This window comes from Hydra viridissima, unplaced genomic scaffold (genome assembly GCF_058129835.1).
Source record: "Hydra viridissima isolate aposymbiotic clone 2 unplaced genomic scaffold, HvirCarnegie_v1 scaffold_5, whole genome shotgun sequence".
NCBI lineage: Eukaryota > Metazoa > Cnidaria > Hydrozoa > Anthoathecata > Hydridae > Hydra > Hydra viridissima.
The window spans coordinates 10,309,264-10,336,047 of NW_028324304.1; the positions used below are offsets into that span (position 1 = coordinate 10,309,264).

Here is a 26,784-nt window from a genome sequence, read left to right on the forward strand (position 1 = left end):
TAACTTAGGTAACTTTTATTTCAAGCAAGATATATCCACATATATACATTAGTTGTCTTTTTTGAATAGTCTACAATAAACATTTTACAAGGACAATAGAAAATTAGCATAAAGAAACAAGCAAATAATAAAATAGACTAATATCGCACGTGACGAAAAAAACTAAGAAGTTCTTCTCCTAAAGCACATGCCTGTAAAAGCCGAGTCGAAAAATGCTGATAAACTCGCTCAAATAATTATAACATTCAAGTAATCGTTAAATTTATGATCGAAAAATATAAACGCTTTTATCTCCTGTTGATAAATTCAACTGTACAACGTTATTCGGTTTACAACCAGGGGATTGATAGGTTTCTCCAAGTCTACAGCAAGCCATCTGCTGCGCACTAATAAAATTTTATGTAATTCAATAAAGACTATCTCTGCGTTGGCTTATTTTGGAGAGCTTTTGGCTTTAGATTAGAATCAGTTTTTGAAGCAAAGCTTTTCTTCTCCCACAACTCTTTCTTGATCATTACACCGTCAACTTGAATGGACAAGTGTTTGGTATCTAATGTATAAAACTCCTTAGCCCCGCTATTGTACCTAAAAAAATACGTTGTTAACATTAAGGGTATAAATTTTACAAGGAAAAAAAAAAAAAATGTTTTGCAAGATAAAAAAGGCATAACGAAAAACATTTTTAACCAACCACATTAAAATGACTTGGGCTTACTTGTAATATTTGGAAATCATTTTTGGGGAGAGAATTTTTGGACCAATTCCGTATATTCGTGTTATCTAGAAACGTTTAACAGATACAAAAAAATATCTTAGTAGCTATTTATAAGAATTATTTCATTTTAACAACAACTTGCATGAAGTAGAACATTTTCATACTGTTTGTTCTTCTGGGTTGTAGGCATACACAGAGCGAAACTTTAAGCCTTCTCGAAACAGGACAAGAAAGTGATTGGCATCGGAGAGGGCTATTGTCTAAATAAAACATATAAGCAAATACACTATATCGCCTCGCAAGTAATTTCTGAGGAAAGAGAGAGGATTTCTCACTTCTAAACATTTGGATTTCGCTTCTTTGTTTACTTCTCCGCACAAACAGCAATGCATGATTGCGTTTTGCATTATCTTTTTATTGGACTTCCCACTAGGCTTTTGGTAATTCATAGGCCCGTTATATTCACTAAAGACACTCTGAACAGCACTTGCACCATCATGAATAGGAGAACTGCACGCGTTAAACAATGTTTCAGCGTTGGTGTAGCTGTGAGGCCGATAAGCGGGATGATTAGGAACGGAAGTTTGTGTACGATTTTCTTCTCGCTGCATTGGTGGTTTAACGGTTGTTGGCAACTGCTCCTTTCTATGCGTTGAAAAAGATGATAAAAAAATTTATGACGTCTATTGCACCATAACAATTTTAGGATTAAAATGGAGTTTTTTTCTTACAACATCATTTTTCAGTTTAAGAGATAAACTTTATCTAATGACTGGAAAAAAAGAAAACAACTTCTTCGTTTTTTTTTAAACTGATATCAACAACAAGTTGTGTTTTATATGCATTTGATTAATTTTTTGCAGAACTATGGACAAAGTTAACACCACAACTACACAGGGTATTTTTAAATTCTCAGCAAAAAATTTTAAAAACTACCTAGGAGCAGTTTTTGTGTTTTAAACCTTTACTTTTAACCTATTTAAAACGTGACCATTAAGTGAAGTAGAAAACGAGTAGAAAAAATAAACAAAACAGCTAATCCTGAGTAAATAAATCTTTAAATCGTTTTTATTAACATCGAATGCTTAATGCCGATTTAGCATTCGCTTCGTTTTTGTTTTTTTTTCTAAAAAAAATTACGATCGAAGTTAAGAAAAAACAAAAAAATGTGAGGCGTTAAAAAAGCAAAAAAATGTAAGGCGTTAAAAAAGCATGCTCGCTGACCTGGGTGGTTGGTTGGTGTTGTAAGTTAATTCGTGAAGCCGTTTATTATACATTTTACTTTGAAGAGAAGTTGCTTCATCGAGTAAACGCTGCTCTTTGAGTTTCTCTTGAACAAGCCGATTTTCTTCTTCTTGCAACAATTTTGCAGCTACCAGTTTTTCTTCTTCTCTAAATTCAAAATTATTTTAATATCATTTAACCTCCATTAAAAAATACCTGTTCAATTTTCTCAAATTAAACTTTGAAAAAAGGAAAGAATCATAAATTAAAAAATGAATTCCAATATGAATTTAACAATATGAAACTTACTTAAAATTTACCAGCTGTTTCAATTTACAGTACTCCTACCTTGATTTTACATTATAACAAATTACATTTAATTCTATTAATACAAAATGTAATCTTTACACTGAAAAAAAAAGAAAACTGCCCTAATATTTGAAAGATCATGTAACAACAGCTTCCAGAGAGAGAAAAAAAATTTAAACTATAAAAAAAACAACAAAAAACAAAAAACAAAAATTGTACTGAGTTTTCTTTTCGAGTGCAGCTTTTTTCTTTTCTTTTTCTATCTGCAACTTTTTCATTCTATTTTGAATAAACCTTTCTTTCTTTTTCTGTTGCTCTGGAGTCATATCCTAAAATGTTTTTATTTTCCATTTTTGCAGATTTATACTAAACGATATACCATGTAATAATAATAATAATGATAATAATAATAATAATAATAATAATAATAATAATAATAATAATAATAATAATAATAATAATAATAATAATAATAATAATAATAATAATAATAATAATATAAATAATAATAATAATAATAATAATAACAATAGTAATTATGACAATCATAATAATAGTAATAATAATGATAGTAATAATAATAATGATAATGATAATACAAATAATAATAATAATAATAATAATAATAATAATAATAATAATAATAATAATAATAATAATAATAACAACAAACACTTACATTTTCTTCAAGTGTAAAGCCATAACTTTGTGGAGACTTGTTATCAGCATCTCCTCCAATAACTTGATCCATAGCCATGTTTGGAGTATTACTTTGATAAGAGGGCATTTCTTTCATTTCTGAGGTGTTAAAATCTGCCTCACTGGGATGAGAACATTTTTGTGGAGTATGTTGTACCTCATTATTATTGATTGATTGATATTCAAAAGCCTGATGCTTATCAGGTGATGGAGAAAAATTCTCTTGTGACAAATTATTAGAACTATATGTACTAGTATTACTATTAACTACAGAATTTGCAAAATTATTTACCAAAGGAAGTGGCGGGCCTTCAAGAGCCTTTTCATTAAAATTAGCATAAGATGATGCTGTCTGAGGAGAGTTATGGTCTTGGTCCAATGTAACTGTTCCATAGCCTGATGAAGTAATGCCAGGTACAGGAAAAACTGGTGAAAAATTAGTTAAACTAGTTGTTAATGGCTCAACCTCTAAACCATTATCTAACTGTTTATTAAATGAATTAGATGGTGTAAAATAATTGTCACTAAGCATCTCATTAGATCCATTATTTAAAGATAATCTGTTTAAGCTACTTGAAACAGAGTGAGAAATTGGTTCACTTTCATTGTCAAAACTTTGTTTCAACTCCACTTTGTTTGCTTCTAATAACAGCTTCTCTTCATCAACCTGATATTAAAAACTCAATATATAGTTCAAACAAAATAAAACAAAAAAACTCATTTTATTTGTAATAAGAAACAGTACCAATTCATGAGACCATCTTCGTCTCATTTCAAACACTGCTTTTTTAAAGCATTACAGCTATAATTTGAATCACTCATAAAGATCATTTACTAGATTAACAACAAGAAGTTTTAAACTTAAAAAATTCAGAAAGAAAAAAAAAAAAGCACTGTGCTACATAAGCTGAAAGGATTATATATTCAAAGCTGAAAAAAAGACATTCCATCACTACCGTAATCCCTACAAATGTAATTAACTCATGTAAAATACAGTGAAACAGACAATAGCATAAAGCAATAAATCTAAAAAAAAAAAAGAATGGGTATATTGTTTTGTTAACCAATATTTTGGTGAATAGTAAAAGTCATCTAAAACATATGAAAAAAACTGTTAAAAAAACAATTTCCTATAACTGCTACATTATTTTATACTCTACTATAAAGGAGTCAAAAAAAACTAATTTAACTGTAAAAGAAGAGGTTAAAAACAATATCTCCTCATATGGCCAAAAAAGCAACAGCACAAACAACATGGTCCCTTGTATCAAAGTTTTTTAGTTGTGTATGAAAAATTGTACTTTTGGTACAACAATATTTCTACTTTAATGCTATTATTTATACCTTAGCAATAGTGAAATTCATGCCAGTAGGCTCTGCTTCATTGAAAATAGCACCTCATTGACATAATTCAAAAAAGTACTTGACATTTAATTAAAATTTTCATTTTTAACAAAATATTTAGATAAAGTTAACTTGATCAAAAACAATAACCGATGGAAGATAGAAAAAAAACACATCTTTTGGCCTAAGCTGGTGTCAACTCATTTCACCAACTCCATTATCCAGACTTTATGAATGAGAAAATTATCATGTTTATTTAAAAAAGACAACCTGTTACATTTAGAAACACTAATTCTGCATATAAGAAGCAAGGTAACATTTGAATTTCTTTATCTAACTACCTTCCTGTCTTGAGAATACAACAAAAGCTTAAGAAGAGGTTGACCAGCATTAAATAAAAACAAATGCATTTAAATAATTATGACAAATATAGTCATGAATGAACCTTACTTTTGTATAAGATGAAGGTAAAAAACTAGCAGAACTGTTGTTTTTATAACTTGAAACCTCAGGTGAGAATGTGTCTCCATTTAACACTGGTGCTGTAAACTTAGAACTCTTCTGAAGAACATCTTTTGGATTATTCAATGAGCTTTCCAAATTACATTCATTTTGCACTAAATTGTTTGCAAATGTTGCTGCAGATGCTTGTGAGTCATTACTTGAGTAAACTTGCTCATCCACACCAACAAACCACATGGCACCTGGAGAAGTAGATGAACGAAGCAAACCCTTCTTCTTTTCAGTTTGCTTTGAAAGCTCAGTTGACTTTTCTGCAGTTATTGAAGGTTTAAGTTCTGCTTCCAGATTTGTTAAGTGAAAAGAATTATGTTCTATTAAAAAATAAGTTTTTCTTTTAGAAATATTAAGTTAATGCTGACAAGCTGACAAGCAGCTTAAAACCTTTTATCACTATATATAACCTTAATAAACTACACAAGCTAAAATTATGAGAACTAATTGAGAACTTTTGAGAAATATCTTAAGTTTGTGTAAATTATAATTAGCTATTCTATTTAATTTAGATCCCAGTTTTCCAAAATTTTTTTACTTAAAATTTGAAACTAAAAAATCATCAAAAACTCATTTTTGTCTGATACTGAATTTTGGCATCACTGAAGAGTTAAATACCTTTTTTATCTAAACCATCAAAGCAAATATCAGAAGTTGGCTTGCAATCATCGATTGTTTTATTTGGATCTTGGTTCTCCTTTCCACTGAAGACCACCTCAAAGAATGCATTTTGTAGCAACTTAGCTTTTTCCTAAAGAAAAAATTTTGTTTGACATATTATTCTGTTTCTTATGCAAGCATATAAATCACCAATAAAAAAAATATAAAAAAATCTTTCTAGAGATTGTTGAATGATATTATAACAAACATAAAAACTTGAAGAAAATTGTTTAACATTGGAAAATATCAGCGTTAAATCATTTGAATTGTTATGAATCAGTCATAGGTTTAGAAGTGAGAAAGATAAATGCTTTAAAATGTTATTTAACCAACCAACAAACATCAGCTGACAAATAAAACAAAACCAACACAAACAAACAAACATCAGCTGACAAATAAAACAAAACCAACAAACATACAAAATCTTGAAAGAAAAAATATTATAAAAAACATTACAATCAGAAAAAAGTTGCATTTAACATTTTAAAATATTTTTTAGACTTTCAAATATTTCTCTATATAGTGCAAAATTCATGATGTAAAACTAAATAATGGTGCGAAACAGCTGAAAAATAAACAACATGTTTACATTAAAAATGACATTTGTTCATCAAAAAAAAAAACAAAAAAAAAACAGCATTTGTTTACAAAACTCAAAATATAAACTTTTTTCTAGTAGTGATTATATTTTAACTTTTGCTCTTATTATTCACTTCTTCAAACTTTGTTTATTTTTATCTTAAACACCAATGAAATCTGAATAAATAATATCTGAAGATTGTTAACAACTCAAACAAGATCAACAAGAGAAAAAAATAGTATTCAGAATTGCCATTGGTTTGCAGTTTTATTTAGATTCAAAAATAGAAAACATTATTTACTCATTACTGGTGTTTTCACAATATCATATATCAAGTAATTAGCATCAATATTATTTTAAGTGATGAAAAGCAAAATAATTTCAGCACAAAAAATCACCCAAGAAAAGAAGAAATAATTAAATAAAATTCCAAAGTAAAAAAAAAAAAATTCAAACCTTGTTCCAATCGCTTTGCTTGCGCTTTTTCTCTTCTTCAAACTGACGCCTTTTTTCCTCAAGCTGCATACGCAATGCAGCCAAGCGTGAGCTTAATGGCTCAGGGTCATTTTCTAAACAAACACATAATACACAGAAAAATAAACAAACAAAAAAGATTCTTTAAAAAATTCAGAAGTATTTTTACATTAGGAGATTGTGTACATAAGCATATACAATAAAGTATAAAGCTATCACCATCAACTCAATTGATTTTTTATAAAGAATAATTGAGTTAAACCAAGTCATATGCAATTATAATCTACAAATGTACTTAAGTCTTAGAAAAAAACAAAAAAAAGAGTAAAGTGCTTGTCAAAATGACATTTCTCTGCAATATTTTTCCACAGAAGCATGTTGATACATATTTTATAACGACTGTGTTCTTTTTTCTTTTTTCAAACTTAGCTATCGTTAGATTCTTTTTCAACCCTACAAAATATATGATTAAGAAACATCAGCTACTAAGAAAGGCCACACTACACTTACTATTTTTAACTTCAGGATAGGACACCAAAGGCATTTTTCTGCGCAGGAATTGTGTATGTTTGGCTTTTTCGGTCTTTTGATTGACATTTTTTAAAGAAACCTGATTATTTAATTTCTGATTCTTTGGTAGTTGCTTTGAACTGTTATCTTTCTCTGTATTGGCTTTTTTATGTTGAGAAATATCATTATCTTTTTGATTGCTAACAGTTTGCTGTTCTATCTGGAATGGTAATGAATTTGAGTTAATATAACTACTATTATTAGACATAGCCTTTGATAAATTATTTTTTTTTTTTGGATTTAAAGAGGCACATTGTGTGTGACCATTATTTTCCACCTCAACACTGTCAGTAAAACTTGAATATGAGGTATCAGATGAGCCTGGTACTGTGAGTGAAGAATTGATCAAATATGTATTAGTTCTTTCAGCAGCAGAACCTCTTCTTCCTTTTTCCTCTCTCATCTTTACAAGCTGAATTTTATTATTATTTGGGTTTGACATTACCTTGTTAGAGACATTACTTTCCATTGAGAATATCAAGCTCTTTACATCATTAAGCTGATAACAATGTTGAGGATTAATATGCAAGGGATTTGCAGTATCATCAGACAATGTACATTCAGTATCAGTAATCTCATTGCATGCTTCATTTGAGTCAATAAAAATGAATGAATTCTCTTTTTTAATAACTGTGTATACATCCCCATTATCTTCTGGATAGAGTACAGTAAAAGTTGCTGAGCTATCACAAGATATTTGTCTATCAATTTGAGGCAACTCTATATCATAAACAGAATAGTCATTAACAGGATCTTCTATAGGGAAAGATATAGACCTACTGTAAGAAGGTTTAGGAGGGTGTGAAGCACTATTTGTTGAAAAAGGAAACTTTTGAAGATCATTTTCTGACAAATAAACATGGGGGTAATTTTTATCATGGTCTGGTGATATTGAGTATGTTCTCCCACTAACATCAGACAAAATAGAAAAAGTACTTCCTTCAGAACTGATACTAAAAGAATCATTTGAATTTTCTTGCTCCTTATCTCCAACATATTCATCACTAGAGCAACTACCTGATGAAAATCCTAAAGATCTGCAGTCTAAATTTTGGCACTTTACTTCTTGCTCTGATGTAATCTCCTCCTGAAGTAGTTGCAAGCTATTAAGTTTTGTTAAAGAAGTTGACATTATTGAGTTTAGAAGATTCAAGTTGGACATTGTTGGTTGACTAAAGAGATGAAAACCTTCTGATACACTGAATGACCTAAAAAGCTTTTCAGAAGAGTTTTTTTGATATTCATCATCTAATAAATTTGGATCACTTGAAGACCTATTCATCCCATCTAAAGGTTCAGGATCAACTATGTGCTCTTTGGTAGCTATAACTGTTGAAGCTTTTGGATAACTGTCACTTAAAGTGTAAGTAGCCCGCCTTACACCAAGAGGATTTTCAGTTCGAGTTTCATGTTTTTTTCTATACAGAAGAGATGAGTTTGAATCATTGTAATTACACAAATTACTCTCATAATTTGAAAATCTATGGCTCTCTAACTCACTGCCATCACTTTTAGCTTTAGCATTCAAATGCTGAGAATCCCTGACACAAAATTCTTTTTTTGATATTACATCATCCTGCTTATGATAGTCTCTTATTGAACTTTTAATTGAAAACTTTTCTTGGTTTGTAAAGTCATTAAAATTAAGATCAGCACTTTTTTTTTGCTCATCTGGAAAATTACGGCTGAGTAATTTTATATTTTCAGTTTCACTATTTACATTACCTTCATTTTTCAATTGAAAATTTTTAAAATCTGAAATGATATTTTTTTTTGAATTGTCAGTATTCAAACCTTTCTCTTCACAATTTTCACCATCTTTTGATAATATGTATGTACTTCGCTTATCAATATTAGATGAATAACTATGGTAACTTTTTGCTTCTAAAGGAACATTGACAGAGCTTTGACTAAAACTACATGGATTGAAACCTTCAGCACTGGAATGTTTTAAAGATACCCTTGTAGTTTGCTTCAACAGATGAGAGCTTTCAGTATTCTGCTTTAAGTGTTCTGTAACAACTTTTCGTGTCAATATTTGATCAACAGTTAAATCTAACCTTTTAAATGACTCCAAAATTTCATTTACCTTATCATTAATTAATGCTTCTAACTGTATTGACTTCTCATTATTTAATTCAAAGCTTCTTTTAGTTTTAAAGGAACTCTTCTGCTTTTCATCAAAATCTTTAAACACATCATCAGCAACTACACACAAATCATCAAGAGCATCAATGATTGGGATTCTATGAAACTTAGCATCATTGGCAGTTTTAATAGAAGAATCTTTAAGGATAAATGTGGAAGGCCTAATGCGTTTTTTAACTGATAATTGTTCCTGTGCTACTGGAGGTTGAGGTGTAAAAGTTTGAGAACCTGAATATTCTTGAGGGAAAAAAAACTGATCTTGATGACTTGATGTTTCACATGAATCCAACTCTAAAGTAGCTGGAGTATACTGATCAGCTTGCATAAATAAGCTGTCACCATTTTTATTTACTTTGTTTTTAATTTTAAAGCTTTCAAGGCATTTCTCTTTGTTTAACTCTCCGTTGTTGTCAGCAGCATCAGACAGCTTTGATAAAGCATCAACAATGGAGATTCCAGTATTTAGAGCAGAATCTAAAATATCTGCAACATCACCAAGTGTGAACATAATGTTGAGTTTGGAAAACTCTTAAAAATATTCTTAAATACACCATACAAAATACCCAAATATGAGCAACTACAAATATAAATTTTTGTGTCTTTGAATTCAAATTTAAATAAACTTTTTAAAAAGACTTTCGTATTTTTTGTCAGAAAATAATTCTTAGGCTTAACAAACTGTAATTTCCATATATTGATTCGGTTACCATTGGCAGCAATTATTGCACAGACGCTGATTAAGTTTAGAAAATAAAAAATTATCAAGAGCGTGATTGTTTCGCAATTATGTTCCTTTACTAACCTATATATGGTCTTGAAAGTAACGTATCGAGCATTCTTGCATGTTTTTACCTTCTACTCAAACGAAAGTTAGCAAAATCTGCTTTACGCAACAAAACATTCTAAATTACATATATTATTTGTAGAAACCATACATCTGAAATGGTTTTGGAACTAAACATTAAGTTATAAGATAACGCTATAATTTTCTCCAAGACTTCTTGAGCTGAACCGATTTCTTGCATTTATTTCACAGAACCTCAAGCTGCGTTAACGCATGTTGACCTCCCACGCATCATCGATCAAGTCTCACTTAAATATATTTAAGATAGTAAGCCGACGGTTACAATTCAAGCTCATAAGACACCGGTAAAAATTTAGAACAGACTCTACGTCACCGTACAATACTATTACCAACTTTTTGCTAAATATATACAATAGATTGTAGTTATATTACAACGTTTTTTTTTTTTTGTTGTTCGATTTGTTTTTGTAGCGGTTTTCCAGTCGAGAGGCGTCGCTCAAAAAAACTTAACTCAGCACATTCAGCACACTATTTCTGAACAGTGTTTACATAACGCTTTTATGAGATTTTTGTCGAAGGCTCATATTTCTGTTGAATCTTTTATATTTTTGTACTTCAATAAAAACCTCTGCGGTGAAAAATAATAATTTATTTACAACCTTTTAAATCAAAAATTGAAAAACCGTTTTGTTGTTAGTTTCCAGATGTCGAGTACGAGAAAGTACATCGAAAAAAAGCTTTTAATGAAGATAATCAGTGGGCATTTAAATGACGTCATTCAAATGATGATGCTTTTCTTGCGTAAATACTTTCCGCAATTATAAAAAAATGTATCAAATTATTAACCAACAGATCAGACTGACTAGACAGAAAAACAAATACATTTTAAAAAACAATTTGTAACTGACGAAAGAGAGAGAGAGAAAAAAATCATCCCTTAAATTTTGTAAGTGATCGATAGAATAACATTAAAATTTTCGATTTTTTATTAAATTATTGGTTTTGAATTGTTTAATCTCTAGTGAGTTTAAGATGTTTATGTTTTGCAAGAGTACGTTTATAGAGGTAAGTTCATGATAAATCTAATTTTCTCAAGAAACCACAAGAAAAACGCCGTAACGAAAAAAGGCAAACTTTAAACGCTTTAAAAGAATACGATTTATAATGGATAATAGGATTTCATAAGAGCGCAATAAGTTAATTGAACATTAAACCCCGTCATTCACATATGAAAAATTTCACAAACTAATCTTGATGACAAATTATCAATTGTTAAGTGGTTTGTTATCCTACGACATTCTTCAAAATCCTTATAACATTATTAAAGCTGATTCGCTAAATATTAGTGTTGCGTTAGTATTCAGCTAGATCCGGAAAAAGAGAACTTAATCCGGAAAACGTTGGTATGAAAAGCACGCCGCAATTCAGAGGAGGTTTACAAAGAAAGAAATGTGAAACGTTACCATCATTTAGAGGTTGCATAGTCTGAGCGAGATCTATCCATCTTTTGGTGGTAAATTTGGCTCTTTTTTTTGATCTCTGCAGCTGCAAAAAGAATCATATAAAATTAAAAAACCTTACTATTATTTACAATCAGTAGGCTACAGAAAAACGACTATGCGGAAAGCATAAGAACACAGCTACAAAATAAATCATATAAAATTAAAAAACCTTACTATTATTTACAATCAGTTGGCTACAGAAAAACGACTGCGGAAAGCACAATGAAAATAATATTGAAATAATTCGCACAACAGGATGTAACTAAAACTTGTCACTATTTAATTTTATTATCTTTGGGAAATAAATAGTAAGAAACCTAGGTTCTGGACGCGTGCGGATGAGGGACATTTTTAGTGATTTTTGGCGGACGTCGATATAAGCGCTCTTTTGGGTGCATTCAACTATTGTAGATTTCCTATTTTTGTGATTTTAGAAAGCTTGTGGCAACGTTTATGATTAAAAAAAAAAAAACGAAAAGTCTGCTGTGTATAATAGCACTTAAACGCTTACTTTGCAAAACAGATTCTCTATTTCTTTATCATTCATTTCCACTTTCGGTACATCAAACACTTCGCACCACGTGGTTGCATTATGATGTCGTTGATTTCTTGCATAGATCTTTTCCAAAGACAATCCGTTCATCTTGTTTTGATTATCATTTAACACAAACGGCCATAATTCGAAGGATGGATGATTTAGCAAACTGTGAGTGAGAGTAATGTCTCCATTGACTCCAGTTTTAAAACTCTGTAAAACTGATTCAGGTGAAGTATATAATGGAGCTCTTTCACCAACTGATGAGTTCTTATTGCTCATTTTTTGACATTCATATGTATTTTTTATAATAGGTATTTTTTCATCGTGTTTTTCTTCTTCTCTATGTTCTGGGAAAAAAACATCTGCATGTTCAGTTCTTTTATCGCCGGCATACCCAAGTTTATCGCCGGCATACCCAAGTTTATCGCCGGCATACCCAAGTTTAACGCGGCCTTCACTTCCTTGAATAGCATCATTACTAGATACTGTTTCATCTTTTTTATATAAATAATTTTCTGGAGGTGTATTATTAACGCAAACACTGTTCTGCAAATCAGAAGATACAGTAAACGCAGGAAGATCTTCTGACGTGCGACGCTCAGAAAGAGAATGAGGGGGAGAAAACTGCCGAGACGACTTACTAACGGTGCAAGTAAGCTCGTCATTTTGATACAAAGGTAAACGCATAAGTTCATCAGATTCTGACATATAGTTATAACTGAGTTTTTGTTTTCGAGTATTGTCAAAAGAAAATTGAAAATGAGAATAATCTTGAGAATGCTTTATATTATTGTCTTTCGTAATGACCGGCAAACCAGCAGCAATAGCAGCGTCTTCTGATAATCGATTAATTGTGTAACTTCCTTTAAGTAAATCGTCAGTGATCTGATGTTGTGATTCAATAAGGTGATTATCATCGTTCACTAAAGTAAGATCTAAAGCCTGATCACTTTGGAAGTTGTTTAAATCTGCACTAATCTTTTTTAAATAATTGCTTTCGTTTGATAAACTGGGCTCAACCCCTGAAGTATTGATATTTAATTGATTTCCCAAGTAGTCTAACTGATATGGATTCATATTAAAATCATCCATAAAGTAGTCCCTTTCTTTTTGTATGCCTAAGTCTAGCCTGTAAAGTTAGCAAAAAAATTCATTTATCAATTATATTTCCTAGTGCCAATTATTTGTTTAACAATGTAAATACATCAATAATCCATTTAACTGTGTAGAACTAAGTACTTTATTTTTCTAAAATAAGCTAAAAAAGCAAACAAAAGCTAAAGTACCTTTCCATGCTTGAACCATAGTTTAAAGTGTTTGTGCTTGAGTTAGTTGAAGAAGAATGGAAAGAATACAATGAAGGAGCTTCTGGCTCTGTAGCTTCGGTAATTGTTGAAAGAGCATCATCTTCATCAGTTTCTCCTGTATACCTAGACTGTTGAACTGTAAGAGAATTACGACAAGTAGTATTTTTTGCACGGCTTTTTTCTTCATATTCATTGACAGAATTAAAATCTTTTTTCGAGATGTCCTTGTAACCAGCATCATTCTCTTGGGATTTGCTTCTATCGTCATCCTGATGAGTAAAAGACCGTGGTTCGCTCGACATTTCTCTGTTGTCGATGTAGTCATTTTGATTTGTAATCAAAAATTGTTGAACTGATTTGCTTGTTTGGTGAGCAAAGTAGCGGGAGTCGTATTGCAAAGAAGAACCGTGAGATATAATCTGGTGTTTAGCACTGTCGTTAACTGCTTTAACACCATCACTGTAACTCGAATTCAAAGGAGTGTGTTTATTTTGATGATCACAAGTTTGTGGTAACACAACTAAAATCACATGACTTTTAGAGTAACGATGAGTAAAAAAATGTAAAAAAATTAAAATTTTAAGTTGATTTTCTTTTGTAAATTTACCCCCGTGTTTAGCATCCGAATAAAACTGATCTTTTTCCGAACTTCCATACAAGTTAGATCGTGAAGACGCAGAACTTGGTCTAAATTAATTTAAAAAAAAAATCATTAGAAGATCATTGAATGTTAAATCATTAGATATTGGAAACGCTAAAGGACAACATATCTCCTGGGGTTTCTTAAGCTTTGCAATGAAGTTATTCTTTTCTCAGCGGCTTTACACGGACTTACTGAAAATCTAACGATATTCTGCTTTTGCTCTTAATTTCATCTTGCGGTTGATTTTTGTGTTCAAATACTTGGACTGCATTCGATAAGTGATCAGAATTCGAACCTACTAAAAAAGTAATAGCAATCAAGATATGAGATTTTTAAAAAAAAAAAAAAGAAATCCACCCCCCTCACCCCCATATAGTGTATAAACGCGAGAGTTCAAAATAACCGAGAAAATCTTAAAAATAAAATTTAAAGAGAATTCTACTTTAGATCAAAATTACAGATCAAAAATTATTTTCTGCTTCGGGCTGCGACAAATTACACACAACTTTTTTAAGTCAATATAAGTTAAAAATACTTCGAGATTCTGTCTGAAAAATTGCCATCTGCTTTTTAGATCGTTTTGAAAGTAACGGTTGATGCACTCCGGTTTTTATTGCACTCCCATTCTGATCTTCCATTTTGATTCTTAGATCTGCTTCATGTACTAGATCAGGGCTCCTAACATAATTATTTTGTAAAACGTGAGGTTTAGTTTCAAAATCGACTGTCTCAACTGTGTGTTTTTTCAACATAACGTCCTCATTTTCATCAGTCTGTACAATAACAGACTTCCTGGCAATCTCAAGTTCAAAAAATATCTCGCAAAGCAGCGATATGAAATTGATTTTTAGATGATCATCGGCATATATAAAGTCTTCAAGACTCAAAGCAAAAACTGAAGTACACAAATGCTCAGCACATAAGTTACGAAAAAGTTCTATGTTGTAAACACGATCTTTGAAAGAAACTGTACTGGCCAGCTTGATACCTAAATTTATAAATGATGATGTATAAATATACCTTTTTTACTATGAAAAATATTGAATTTAAGTAAAAGTAAAGTTAAAGGAAAAAAAAATTTTCTTGTTAAATTCAACAGCTAAAAATAAAAATATTCTTACTGTCAACTGTCAGGTACCCTTCAAAATAGAATAAAATTATGGAAAGCAATGTTTTCCCGTCTTGAAGTGAAGCTTGAAGATCAGTCACAAGAGGAAACATTCTTCTTTCAATGAGTTGACTTTTTGGTATCCTTGCCAGGTTCTTGTCCTGTTGTTTGTATTGCTGTTGGATAAGAACCATGTTAGCTTGGTTAATTTTATTGAGCCATAATAATAATGCATCTTCAAGATCAAAAGGCAACTCCTTTGAAGCATTAAATGTAGAGAAATTTCTGTAAAAAATTTGAAAACTAGATACAAATAATTAAAAAAGTACTCCTATTGGTAAGAATTATTTTAGCTTTCATTCTAAAGTTTGATTTGGTGCATTTTGTAAGATATTAAGGAGTACACAGGAACAGAATGTTGTGTATATAAATTCAATAAAATTTATTTATAACAAAAAAGATATTGACTTCAATATAATTTTGTATTAATCTACCATGAAATTCTTTTCAAATGAAATTTTTTTTTTCAAACCTTAATTTTTGTTCAAATTGAAATAGATTAACTGAAGAGATTACTTCTTTAAGTAATAATTACTCTATATTATAACTACTCTGTATTATAACTACTCTGTATTATAATTACTCTGTATTATAATTACTCTGTATTATAATTACTCTGTATTATAATTACTCTGTATTATAATTACATAATACAGAGTAATTATTACTTAAACAAGTAAATTCATAAAAATAATTAAATAATAATAATTAACACTTAGTAATATTACAACATAAAAAAAAAAAAAAAAAAAAAAAAGGATATGTTTGTCTAATAAGTAAAATGAAATATTTTCATATACATAAATCATTTAATTAACATGTTAGTGCATTTGTAATTAGTAATGTATTAAGTTGAGAAGAAGTAAAAAGATTCATGAATTTTCTAATTTAACATTAATAATAGAAAGTACTTCTAAAATTTTGCTTTCAAAACTTTCATTATCATTCAGAGAACCACATGCAAGTTTGTCAAATTTGGTGGAATTAGTAAAAAAAAAACAACTTCCTGTTCAAGTTTTTTAACTTTCTTAATTATTCAAATATTTCCATCAAGTTTCACAAAGTTATCAACTTTATAAACTTTAACAAAATTATTTAACAAACACAATAACTATTTGAGAATATAAATTAGTCCAATAATGAATTGTCATGAAATTAACAAGGTGTTAACAATTTGTTAATATTATTTTAACAACATGGTGGATTCAAAAACTTACTGTGTAATGTTAAATCAAAATCGGATTTGTTCAAAAACAAATTTAAAAATACTAATTGTTGATAAAGTCAAATTGTTGTCAACTCAAGTACAACATATTCCAGGCAGAAATTACTTTTGTTCTATGACTTGATTAAAGATGCCACTCAACATGAAGTAAAAAAGTCATTCAAAAGACTTAGTAGCTTAGCATTCATATTTGATAAGGAAGAATATCCAGCTTTTCAAGTAATCACTTATTATATCCGAACAAATCTCAGCTAGATTCTGATGCCAGATTCTCTAGCTTGCAGCTCAGTTGAGCAGCAAGCTAGAAAATCTGATATCAGAATTGAATTAGATAAATAACTCAGCACTGCTTTGGCTTAAGAAAAAAACAAAGACCCTGCAATGGTGGAAACTGATAGCCAACACTAATCCTCTTCTAGCTAAACTTGTATGGAATATTATTTGCAACTAGCCTCATCATTATCAGCAGAAAGAGTTTTTCTTGGTCATGCTGCACTTTGTCACTCTTTAATTTATTAGTATTGGATTGTTTTAAAAAAAAATATGTAATAATAATTCAAAATTTTTATTTTTGTTATTTGTTGGAAAAAAAAAATAAAGCTGTGAAGGTAATTATACTTGTAAGAATGTAAAAATTAAAGGAAAATTAAATTTTTTAACTAAATAATAGTTCAAGTTCACTAGATTTTTTCAAATTTATCAATGGCAATTAATTAAGGAGCAGCAATAAATTACAAAGGCCTAAATGGTGATAGAAACCAGAACCAGGTAATGATAAGAAGATCACTAAGTACTTTAAAATTCAATATTTCCAAAGTAAAACCACCAATTAAAAAATGCATACTTAATAATTACTGATAGTATATGGGTATTTCTCTGCACACAATTTACCATAAATACCAATATTTAACTCTGTAAATAAAATCATTTTTGATTAAAAAAGTTTGGTTTAAAGCCTCAACTCAAAATGATAGTTTATGTAAAAAATGAGAATAGCAAAATTTTTATGTTGCCCAAGAATATTGAGAGATTAGTGATAGACCCCAGGCAAAACAACTTTTACATCACAGAATAGTTTCTTTTATTCATTTTGTTCGTAGAAATATCCACAAAAAATATTCCAGATCTAAGTGTAGGGGCTCCAGAACAGAGAACAAATTCATCAATAAAAAACCCAACATTTTGATAAACAGTATGCTATTTTACCATTAGTTTAGAGAACAAAGCATTAATTAGTAATTTCTAAAGTAGCCCATAAACTTTAAGAACTTTTTTCATTAAATATTTTGCTCAAACTTTAAAAGGTACATTAAAGTATTTAAAAACACCTATATTGTAAGTGGCTAAGAGGAAAATATTTCTTGTTGAAAGAAACAAAGCTAGACCTCCAACAGGGTTCCAATATGAAACAAATACTTACCAAAAAGAAGTTGATGTTCAGATTTTATTTCTTGTCCATTGGATGAAAATTTTAAAACTGTGAGGATAGTCTTTATAGAAGTTTTCATTGAGTTCTCTACCTAATGAAGAAATTTTGGTTTAAGACTAGATAATAGCACCCTCATTAACTACCAGTTAGTAAGGTAAGTTCATTTAAACATTTGATTAGATCTATTGATGATGATATTTGAGAAAGTTAATTTTTCAAAATTTCTAAGAATAAAACTGGTAGTTTCTCTAGGAGATTAGTTGGTTAATCAAGGAAAACAAATATAAAGATCTTCAAGCAAAAGTAAATAGCAATTTTCTATAGATCAGAGAGGCCTCAGAGTGCAGCTTATTTATGAAAAGAACAAATTTTATTCACAAATGTTCAGAAAAGATAATTAACATCAAAACAAATGACCTGCTATTAGTAAAAATATAGCAGACAGAAGCACACAAAGTTTCTTGTTTATTTTTTAAAATATAAATGTCAAACCAAGCCCATCTTTTGGCTGCTAATTAAAATTAGTATAGCCAAAAACAATTTTAAAAAATTTTGAAATGTAAAACTGGGAGAATACTTTTCACACAAGTATTATTAGATTATTATTTTAATAATTTATTTGCGTGTTTACTTTTTTTACAACGACATTTTTAAAATAATATTTTTTACTTTTAATAAAAAGTCATAGCATGCTCCAATGATTTTTAGAAACAATAATCTAAACATTTAAACAGTGTTTCACAATCACTGGGACATTAGTAAAAAAAAAAAAAAAAAAAAACTTGTAGCGACTTGTAAACTGCTTTAAATTAATTACTAAACATTGTTGTTATACTTCTGAACCAAAATGAATAAATCAAGCTATTTTGGAACTTTCTGTGATGCAAAAGTTTTTTTTATTCTAGTGATTAATTATAAAAATCAACAAACTAAAGCTATTTCAATACACCTTTTCATTAATTACTAACATGCCTATAAAATAGTAACATACTGAAAAGTAAAAATCTCAAGCAATCTCAAGCGATTTCAAGAATTCAAAGGTATTCTGGGTAAAATGAGAATTATATGAATTCAAAGGTATTCTGAGTAAAATGAGAATTATATGAATGAAAACATTCCTCATTTTTACCTTAAAACTTGAAAAGATTAACTTTTTTATTTTAGATACAGAAAAAATAATCTAACCTCAATATAGACTATAAATATAAACAATTCTATGAATAGACCCTCAGTACTATTAAAAGAATAATTTAGAATAATAAGTAGTACTAAAAGAAGAAAAACAAAAACAAATCTGAGGAGTTGTTTTGACGACCATGGCCAACCTGTTAACATTTAATTATTCAAAAAAATCTTAGTGACAATTTGAACAGGATGAGGCCATTTTTGGTTTTACTCTGAGGTTTGATTTTTTTTGTGAATTTTATATACAGGAATAATTATGTCAAATAATTATTCTTCTATTATTCCTGACAATCTGCTAGACACATAACAAATTGTGAAAGTGAAATTTGAAAAACTATTTATAGAACTAAAATCTCTGTAGGGAATCTTATTGCAGCAAGATGAAAATATTTCTGCTATCGGTGTAGACTAACAAATGTAAATGCATATTTCCTTTCTTGAGGCAATTACAGTAAATTTGGGATTTTAAAATTAAAATTCAATTAGCTTTTGAATTTTAAACTTTATTTCAAAAAAAAAATTCTATTTTAAAATTTACTTCAAAAAATTATAATGGAGAAGCTTGGTTAATATTTTATCAACATAATGACTGGAATCCTTATCAACACTCCCTTAAATGATCTGGCAATGTTAAAAAAGATTGTGAAAGAAAGTGCTCCGGGTTAACATAAAAATGCTCTCATTTGACTACATATCTAACTTCATGATGTATTATGATGCATCAAGAGACAAAAAGTTTGCTGAGATGTTTCATGTTTATGTACTGCATTTAAAAAAAAAATAGCAAAGAAACATTAACTGACTTGATAGCTGTTATGACATCATTAATTGTAACTAAGCTGTTTGAATGCATTTTCATGATTGCATCCATGAGAGCCAGATGAGCCAGCTACAAAGTATAAAAATTGTATAAAAAATTGTATAGCTTTATAAAAATGCAAAAAAAAAAATCTTTTCAAAAAACAAACAAAATATTTTGAAACTTTAATTAAAAATACTGCTTACAATGTTAAATGGCTGAATAGCAACAAGATCATGCTCAGAAACAGGTTCATCATTAGAATCTATAACATAAATCCCATCTTGAGACAACACCTGCAGCAAGTCCCAAAATGATCCAGGATTTGCCTTAGTTATACTCTGAACCACAACAAGGTACAAAGTTGCTGATGTTAGATACTCAATAACTGTTGACTTCACTTTCACAGTGCCCTTTCACAGTAAAAGGAAAAAAAAATTTTACTTAACAAAAAATGCATGCTATTTAAGAAAGTATAAAATATAAAGACAGAGCTAATACAATATATAATATTTATTTCATTTACAAAAAATTAATAAATATTTTTCATATAGTAGATATAAATACATAAGATGCCATATCAAAAGTATCGCCTTAAAAAAATTTAATTCTTAAACATAACTTTTCTTAAAACTTAAAATATTCATGTCTACCAGTTTTGTGACTTCAAATGGATTTGTTACATCTGGAATTATTATGCAATTGACATCCTCTCCAACATGACAGACAAACCACAATAAGGAAGCACAAAACTTTGCCTAATAATGTAAAATTAAAGTCAATCATCAAACATATCTTGAACTTCAGCAGTCAGATACAAAATTCACAAAAATATCATATAGTAAAAACAGCTGCTTTGGTGGCTTAAAATACTGCAAACAATAACTTGCAATATCTGGAGACAGGGTTGCCATTACCCAAGGACAGAAACTTAGTACATATTTATGTGAAACGGAATCAGCTACCCCCCCCCCCCCTTCCAAAAAAAAAAGATTTTAGTCGTAGAAAAACAAACTGCTATTTTTTGCTACTAGCACCATTTATCACAACAAAAAAGAATAGAACACACATACTTTATTCACCTAATTACACTTTAGATGGCAAGAGTCAAGAATGCTACTACAACTCATGTTTCTTAGAACTTTGAAAGAAGAAAGATACTTCTTCTGTATCCCATAGAATCAGTTTATAAAATTTACTACAAGAAATATTTTAAATTTTACACTGAAATTGAAAATAGCATTAGCTGATTTCAAAAGAGAGTCTGTTTCTTTCCTCTGCCTATTGGGAATTTATGAATGAAAATACTCGCTCAATTTTTTTTTGTGCTTAGCAATACCCAATCAAAATGTTGGAGTTTTATTAAAGGTTCAACCAATATTAAATTCTGACAAACAATTAACTCTTTAGCCTTAGAAGAAAAGACTGTACACGAACAGTCTAGATAGAAAAGTGATTACACATTTTGACAATAATAGTTTGATTGTCTTTAGAGAGCACATTATGTACAACATTGGTCAGGCATCTTAGACCTACAATTGACCTATCCAAATTGTTCTTTAGTTTTTTGAATACATTTACCTTGAAACAGCCCCCCCCCCAAAAAAAAAAAAAAAAAAAATTTGTAATTGTTTTGCCTCCTCCAAAAGCCCTCACCTTATCACTTACATTGTATTCTGTTATCACTTTATACACACACTTGGACACTACAGTGTCCAAGTGTGTGTATAAAGTGATATCAGAATACAATGTAAGTGGCATTTCCCACTAAAGGCACATTGACTCATCTTTCAATATAGACAATTTTTCTATGTTGTTATTAGTTTTCTTTGTTGTATATACACTGACCTATGGATCTGTCAAACCCAACTTTACTAATTTCAACTAGCGTTGAACAAGGGGTTTGAAATTTCTCATGATTTAAAGGAGTCCACATCTGGTTTGCTGTGTGATCCAAGAGTCAAATTCTTCCTATTTTGTCATCCTTTATTCAGTAATATTTACTGATAGGCTGAAATGTGTTTTTTAACAACAAATAATTTAAAACTAAATAAATACCTTTATAGTCACTTATTATTGACATTAATGAGTCTAATTTGGAAAGACTATACACAACTAAATGAAGCGGTAATAAAAGTAGCTAAACTTTTCATAAATTCGCCCTGTAAACATATCTTGTTGAAATGTGATTGGTCTCTTGTCAAGAAAATTTACATTTAGGTATATTCTCTAATAATAATTAAATAAATGGTCATTTATAAGATAAAAAATTGATAAGCTTTTCATTTTTTGGTGTTAAATGCTTATCCAAAGTGTTTATGCTTATCCAAAGTGTTTATCTCCTAAAAAGAACTTTTAACATAATCTAAGCTTTATTTTTTTAAAAGCTTATTAAAAACCATCTCAACATTTAAGCTAAATACTAGATAAACTTTTAAATTCTGTTTTCTTCAACCTTTCAACCAGTTGTTCATGCAGAGTTATGGCTAAAAAATTTGATTAAACTGTTCCACTTTCCATTTTAGGTTCTTTTTTTGTGGCAGTTTCATAATATCGGTTATGACAATTACCTATATGTTGTAAACAGGGTGATTCCATGTGAAAACATCCAATTTTTTTTGAAAATGCAACCCTAAGTCTCAAATTTTGCTGATTTTTAAACCACTTAAAGATTTTAGTAAATTATGAACATCCTGAAAATTTTATCATGTAATTTCAATCGGTTCCTAAGATATAGCTATTTAAAGTTTGCCTCCAACCAACAAAAATCTGCCATTTTTAAAAATGGTTTTGGTCCTAGTTTCTGTTATATGTGTGTTGGAAAGCTGAAAATTTGTACCTTTACATATTTTGGGCCCACGAATCCAATGAAACAACTTAAAATATTTAATAAGGAACATAACACCTAAAATTTAAATGTTTACCACAATTTTACTGGGGCGAGTCCAACCACAAAAATGCCGATGTAGATTTTTTTTTTTTAAATTTTTTTTAGAATTTGTCCTGAATAGTTAAGTTATAGTTATTACAAAGAATTGGAGAGTGGTCTTTTCTAAAACAGATATAAAAACATGATCAAATCTACTTAAGTTTAGTGCTTAAAAACAGGTATTTTGATAAATTAAACGAGAAAAAAGGGGTGTAATTTGACAGTTTTGTAACTGAAACTGTTTTGGCAACATCAAACTGTACTTTTAGTTGTTGTTGACTAGCTGTTTCTGTAATTTTATAGAATCTAATCCTAAAATATATTGTTTCAAAGGGGGAGATTTTATAAATGCAGATGTATATCGCAAGTTTAAGTGTTTTTTTCAGAGGTTGTATTAAATAGTTTAGTTGGAGTTATAAGAAAAAATCAGATTGCAAACTTAAAACAGAAGTAAAAACACCTTCAAATATACTTAAATTTATTACTGACAAAACATTGGTTTCATATTTATCAAACTAATACAAATAAACTTAAAAAAAGGCTCCAAAACAAATAGAGCACTTGGAAAGAAGTTCAAGAAACAAAAGTAATATATAAAATTTAAAAATTAGAAACTCAAAAAAATTAAAATTTATTAGTTATAGCGTTATAATCATTCACATTAATGTTATATGTTTGCCCTGATTTTGTTGTTGGGACTTTGATTACTGCAATTAAACTTGACAATGGTACCAACAGATATCATCCATCTGTGGCCAAATGAAGTTTTGAGAAGGACTGTGAGGGTGCATAAACTTAATTTGAATATCATTTGTAGTAATATCTATCTCTGTAACCATTACTATCCACCAAAAAGAATCGTACTTGCATGCAACAAAATCATTTAGATTTAGTACAATTGCACCATCAGACATTACTGGCTTTTGACAATATAAATCTGTCAACACATTTATGTTCGCTTTTTCTTTTAAAACTAATTTCAAATTTTAAAATGGGTATGTAATGATGATAACTTCTGGTACCTGGAACAGTTTTTCCTGTTTTGAATTGCTCTTTTAGTTGCTGTTGCATTGAATTAACTGCTTCTTTGGTAATTTTATAAAAAATGATTGTTTATATTGGTGATGCAAAACTCAAGCATATCATCAACTGTCAATATTTGGTTTTCAAACTTGCATTTGCTGTTATTCTTTTAAATGTTCCACATATGCCATCACAAGTGGATTTTCCATGGCTGGTTGCAAAAAACACCCATTCAGCTGTAATCTTGAAATCTTCCTTATGGTAGCATAGATTTATAAAGTTTTTATAGTTTTTATAATGAGCAGAACATCCATCAGAAAAATAATAAATTTTATTGATACTAACTAAATGTTCTTTAATCTACTCTACAATTTTCTTTTGAATATCATACACAAAGCATGTATCATAATCATTGTCATCACTTAAAAAACAGAACGACTTATGCTGAATATTTGTTTTAGAAATTTCCTTTAAATATATAACAACAGGATGTAGTGTACATTATTGTTTATTCCAATGATAACTTTGTATTTCATCCTGTATAACAAATTGATAGTTCACTGCAAAACCTGGCTGTATAATACATTCATTGTAACCTAAATTATTTTTTAGCTCCTTCAAATAGCGAGTTTAGCATTTAGCAATATATGAATGTGAAGTTAGTTAATGTGAGAAACAACAATTACACCTTTTTTTCTCGTTTAATTTATCAAAATACCTGTTTTTAAGCACTAAACTTAAGTAGATTTGATCATGTTTTTATATCTGTTTTAGAAAAGACCACTCTCCAATTCTTTGTAATAACTATAACTTAACTATTCAGGACAAATTCTAAAAAAAATTTAAAAAAAAAAAATCTACATCGGCATTTTTGTGGTTGGACTCGCCCCAGTAAAATTGTGGTAAACATTTAAATTTTAGGTGTTATGTTCCTTATTAAATATTTTAAGTTGTTTCATTGGATTCGTGGGCCCAAAATATGTAAAGGTACAAATTTTCAGCTTTCCAACACACATATAACAGAAACTAGGACCAAAACCATTTTTAAAAATGGCAGATTTTTGTTGGTTGGAGGCAAACTTTAAATAGCTATATCTTAGGAACCGATTGAAATTACATGATAAAATTTTCAGGATGTTCATAATTTACTAAAATCTTTAAGTGGTTTAAAAATCAGCAAAATTTGAGACTTAGGGTTGCATGCCCTGGATGTTTTCACATGGAATCACCCAACAGCATATTTTTCAAGCTCAACTCCTATTAGTTATAGTTCCTATTGTTTAGTCCTAATTTAAAAAAATTAGGAATAAACAATATTGTTAAACAATTTATTGTTTAAGTCCTAATTTAAAAAAAAAAAAAAAAAAATCTTAAAAAGATATTTTTCAAATAAAATGGGCTATTACATTCAATTTTCAGAATAACTGAGACTAAGATATCAATTTACGTTACATTTTTCAGAACAGAAACTATTATCTGTAATGTCAGCAAATACCAGTGTTTTGGTACTTTTCATTATAACTTTAAATTCAAAACCCTATTTTTAATTATTGAAAAAGTTGTGCTACTATTACTTGTTTTTAACTCACAGTTTCTTTACTTTACTTTGCTTTTATTATAAATAATGGAAGTGGTGTTTCATTTTGAAAAATTGTTCTGCACACAAAAATTCCCAAGAAAACTTTTCAGAGGTATGAATATGTGCATATGGTTGAGTAAATATGTAAAATATCAAAATCTTTTACCTTTGTCTAAGAGATATTCAATTTTTAAGCTTTTGATGAATGATAATTTCAATTAACAAGTTTCAGGAAAACAATTTTTTTCTTTAACCTTAAGCATTTCATAAATGATTTTAAATAAAAGTCAAAACTACATAAGTAGATAATTTTATATTGAATACCATAAACATTAGATGTATTTTTATATTAAAAATCTGAATAGATAATACTCAATAAAAATTCTGTGCAAATCATGGATACACTTGTATGTATTGGTGGGATTTTACCTTGCTAAAAACTTTCAAATATCTATTTAAAATCTAATTTAAAATCTAATATAAAATCTAATTTATCTAAAGTCAAGTATCAATTTGAAATGTAGTTGAAAATTTTCTTCAATGACTTTATAAATGTTTGCTGTTGTAATTGACAATGCTCTGTAAAAGTCATGCTCTGAATATGATTTGTTTCTTTTGTATCTTTTCCAGGTATCTTTAAATTTTGAATGCACCACTTCTGTTTCACGTTCACTGAATAATCTAAGTGAATTGCTATGGCATTCAGTAAATTCTGGTGCATGGAAACTGTCATCTAAAGTTTGTCTAAAACATGAATTAGAATTGTTTCTAAAGAGCCTGAAAGTTCCACTGAAGCCTTGAACTTGAATGGTAAAAATCATCTGATTTTATATGTATGTATGATTGCATGTATGTATATGTATGTATGTATGTATGTATGCATGTATGTATGTATGTATGTATGTATGTATGTATGTATGTATGTATGTATGTATGTATGTATGTATGTATGTATGTATGTATGTATGTATGTATGTATGTATGTATGTGTGTGTGTATGTATGTATGTATGTATGTATGTATGTATGTATGTATGTATGTACACACAGAGAGATTAAATGTTTTGGTAAAAAAGAAAAGAAAATCATAGCATACTTTCATTGAAAAATAAAAAATACATAGTAAAAACACAGTAAAAAAATTAGAAGTATTAAACATCTAGTAAAGATATATTTCTATATATTTTGTCTGTGTGTATGTGTATGTGTGCGTGTGTGTGAGTCTTTTATACTAATGTAATAAAAACATGTAAGAAAAGAAGCTGTTTTCAAACCTCTGTTGGATTATAGCCATCCCTAGTTTCATCTTCCATCATTTAATAGAACACATTGATTTTGCATTGAACTGTTAATATCATTGTTTTATTAAAATTCATGTTTGATAAAAATATATTTTTTTAGATAATTGTACTTCACT

At 29.1% G+C, this 26,784-nt stretch overlaps 1 protein-coding gene and 1 pseudogene across 3 annotated transcripts; both read right to left on the minus strand.

Moving 5' to 3' along the window:
• On the minus strand, nt 1–26,784 carry LOC149888575 (uncharacterized). 3 transcript variants are annotated; one of them, XM_090087123.1, is made up of 21 exons: nt 26,642–26,784; nt 20,491–20,595; nt 20,044–20,250; nt 19,842–19,927; nt 15,153–15,424; nt 14,567–15,019; nt 14,224–14,326; nt 13,996–14,075; nt 13,368–13,908; nt 12,055–13,210; nt 11,505–11,586; nt 6,501–6,613; nt 5,423–5,555; nt 4,742–5,124; nt 2,928–3,614; nt 2,468–2,577; nt 1,940–2,107; nt 1,051–1,360; nt 880–975; nt 716–780; nt 1–585 (listed from the first exon to the last, which is right to left on the minus strand). In XM_090087123.1, exons 1-21 carry the CDS (start codon nt 26,681–26,683, stop codon nt 417–419), a joined length of 5,361 nt encoding a protein of 1,786 aa, XP_089943249.1. In that variant the 5' UTR covers nt 26,684–26,784; the 3' UTR covers nt 1–416. The 3 variants fall into 3 exon arrangements, with proteins under 3 accessions (XP_089943249.1, XP_089943248.1, XP_089943250.1); XM_090087122.1 differs by having other exon boundaries at nt 14,224–14,329; XM_090087124.1 differs by lacking the exons at nt 11,505–11,586; nt 12,055–13,210; nt 13,368–13,908; ... (6 more) ...; nt 20,491–20,595; nt 26,642–26,784 and adding an exon at nt 7,029–10,032.
• Nucleotides 22,945–24,452, minus strand: LOC149888576 (uncharacterized; annotated as a pseudogene).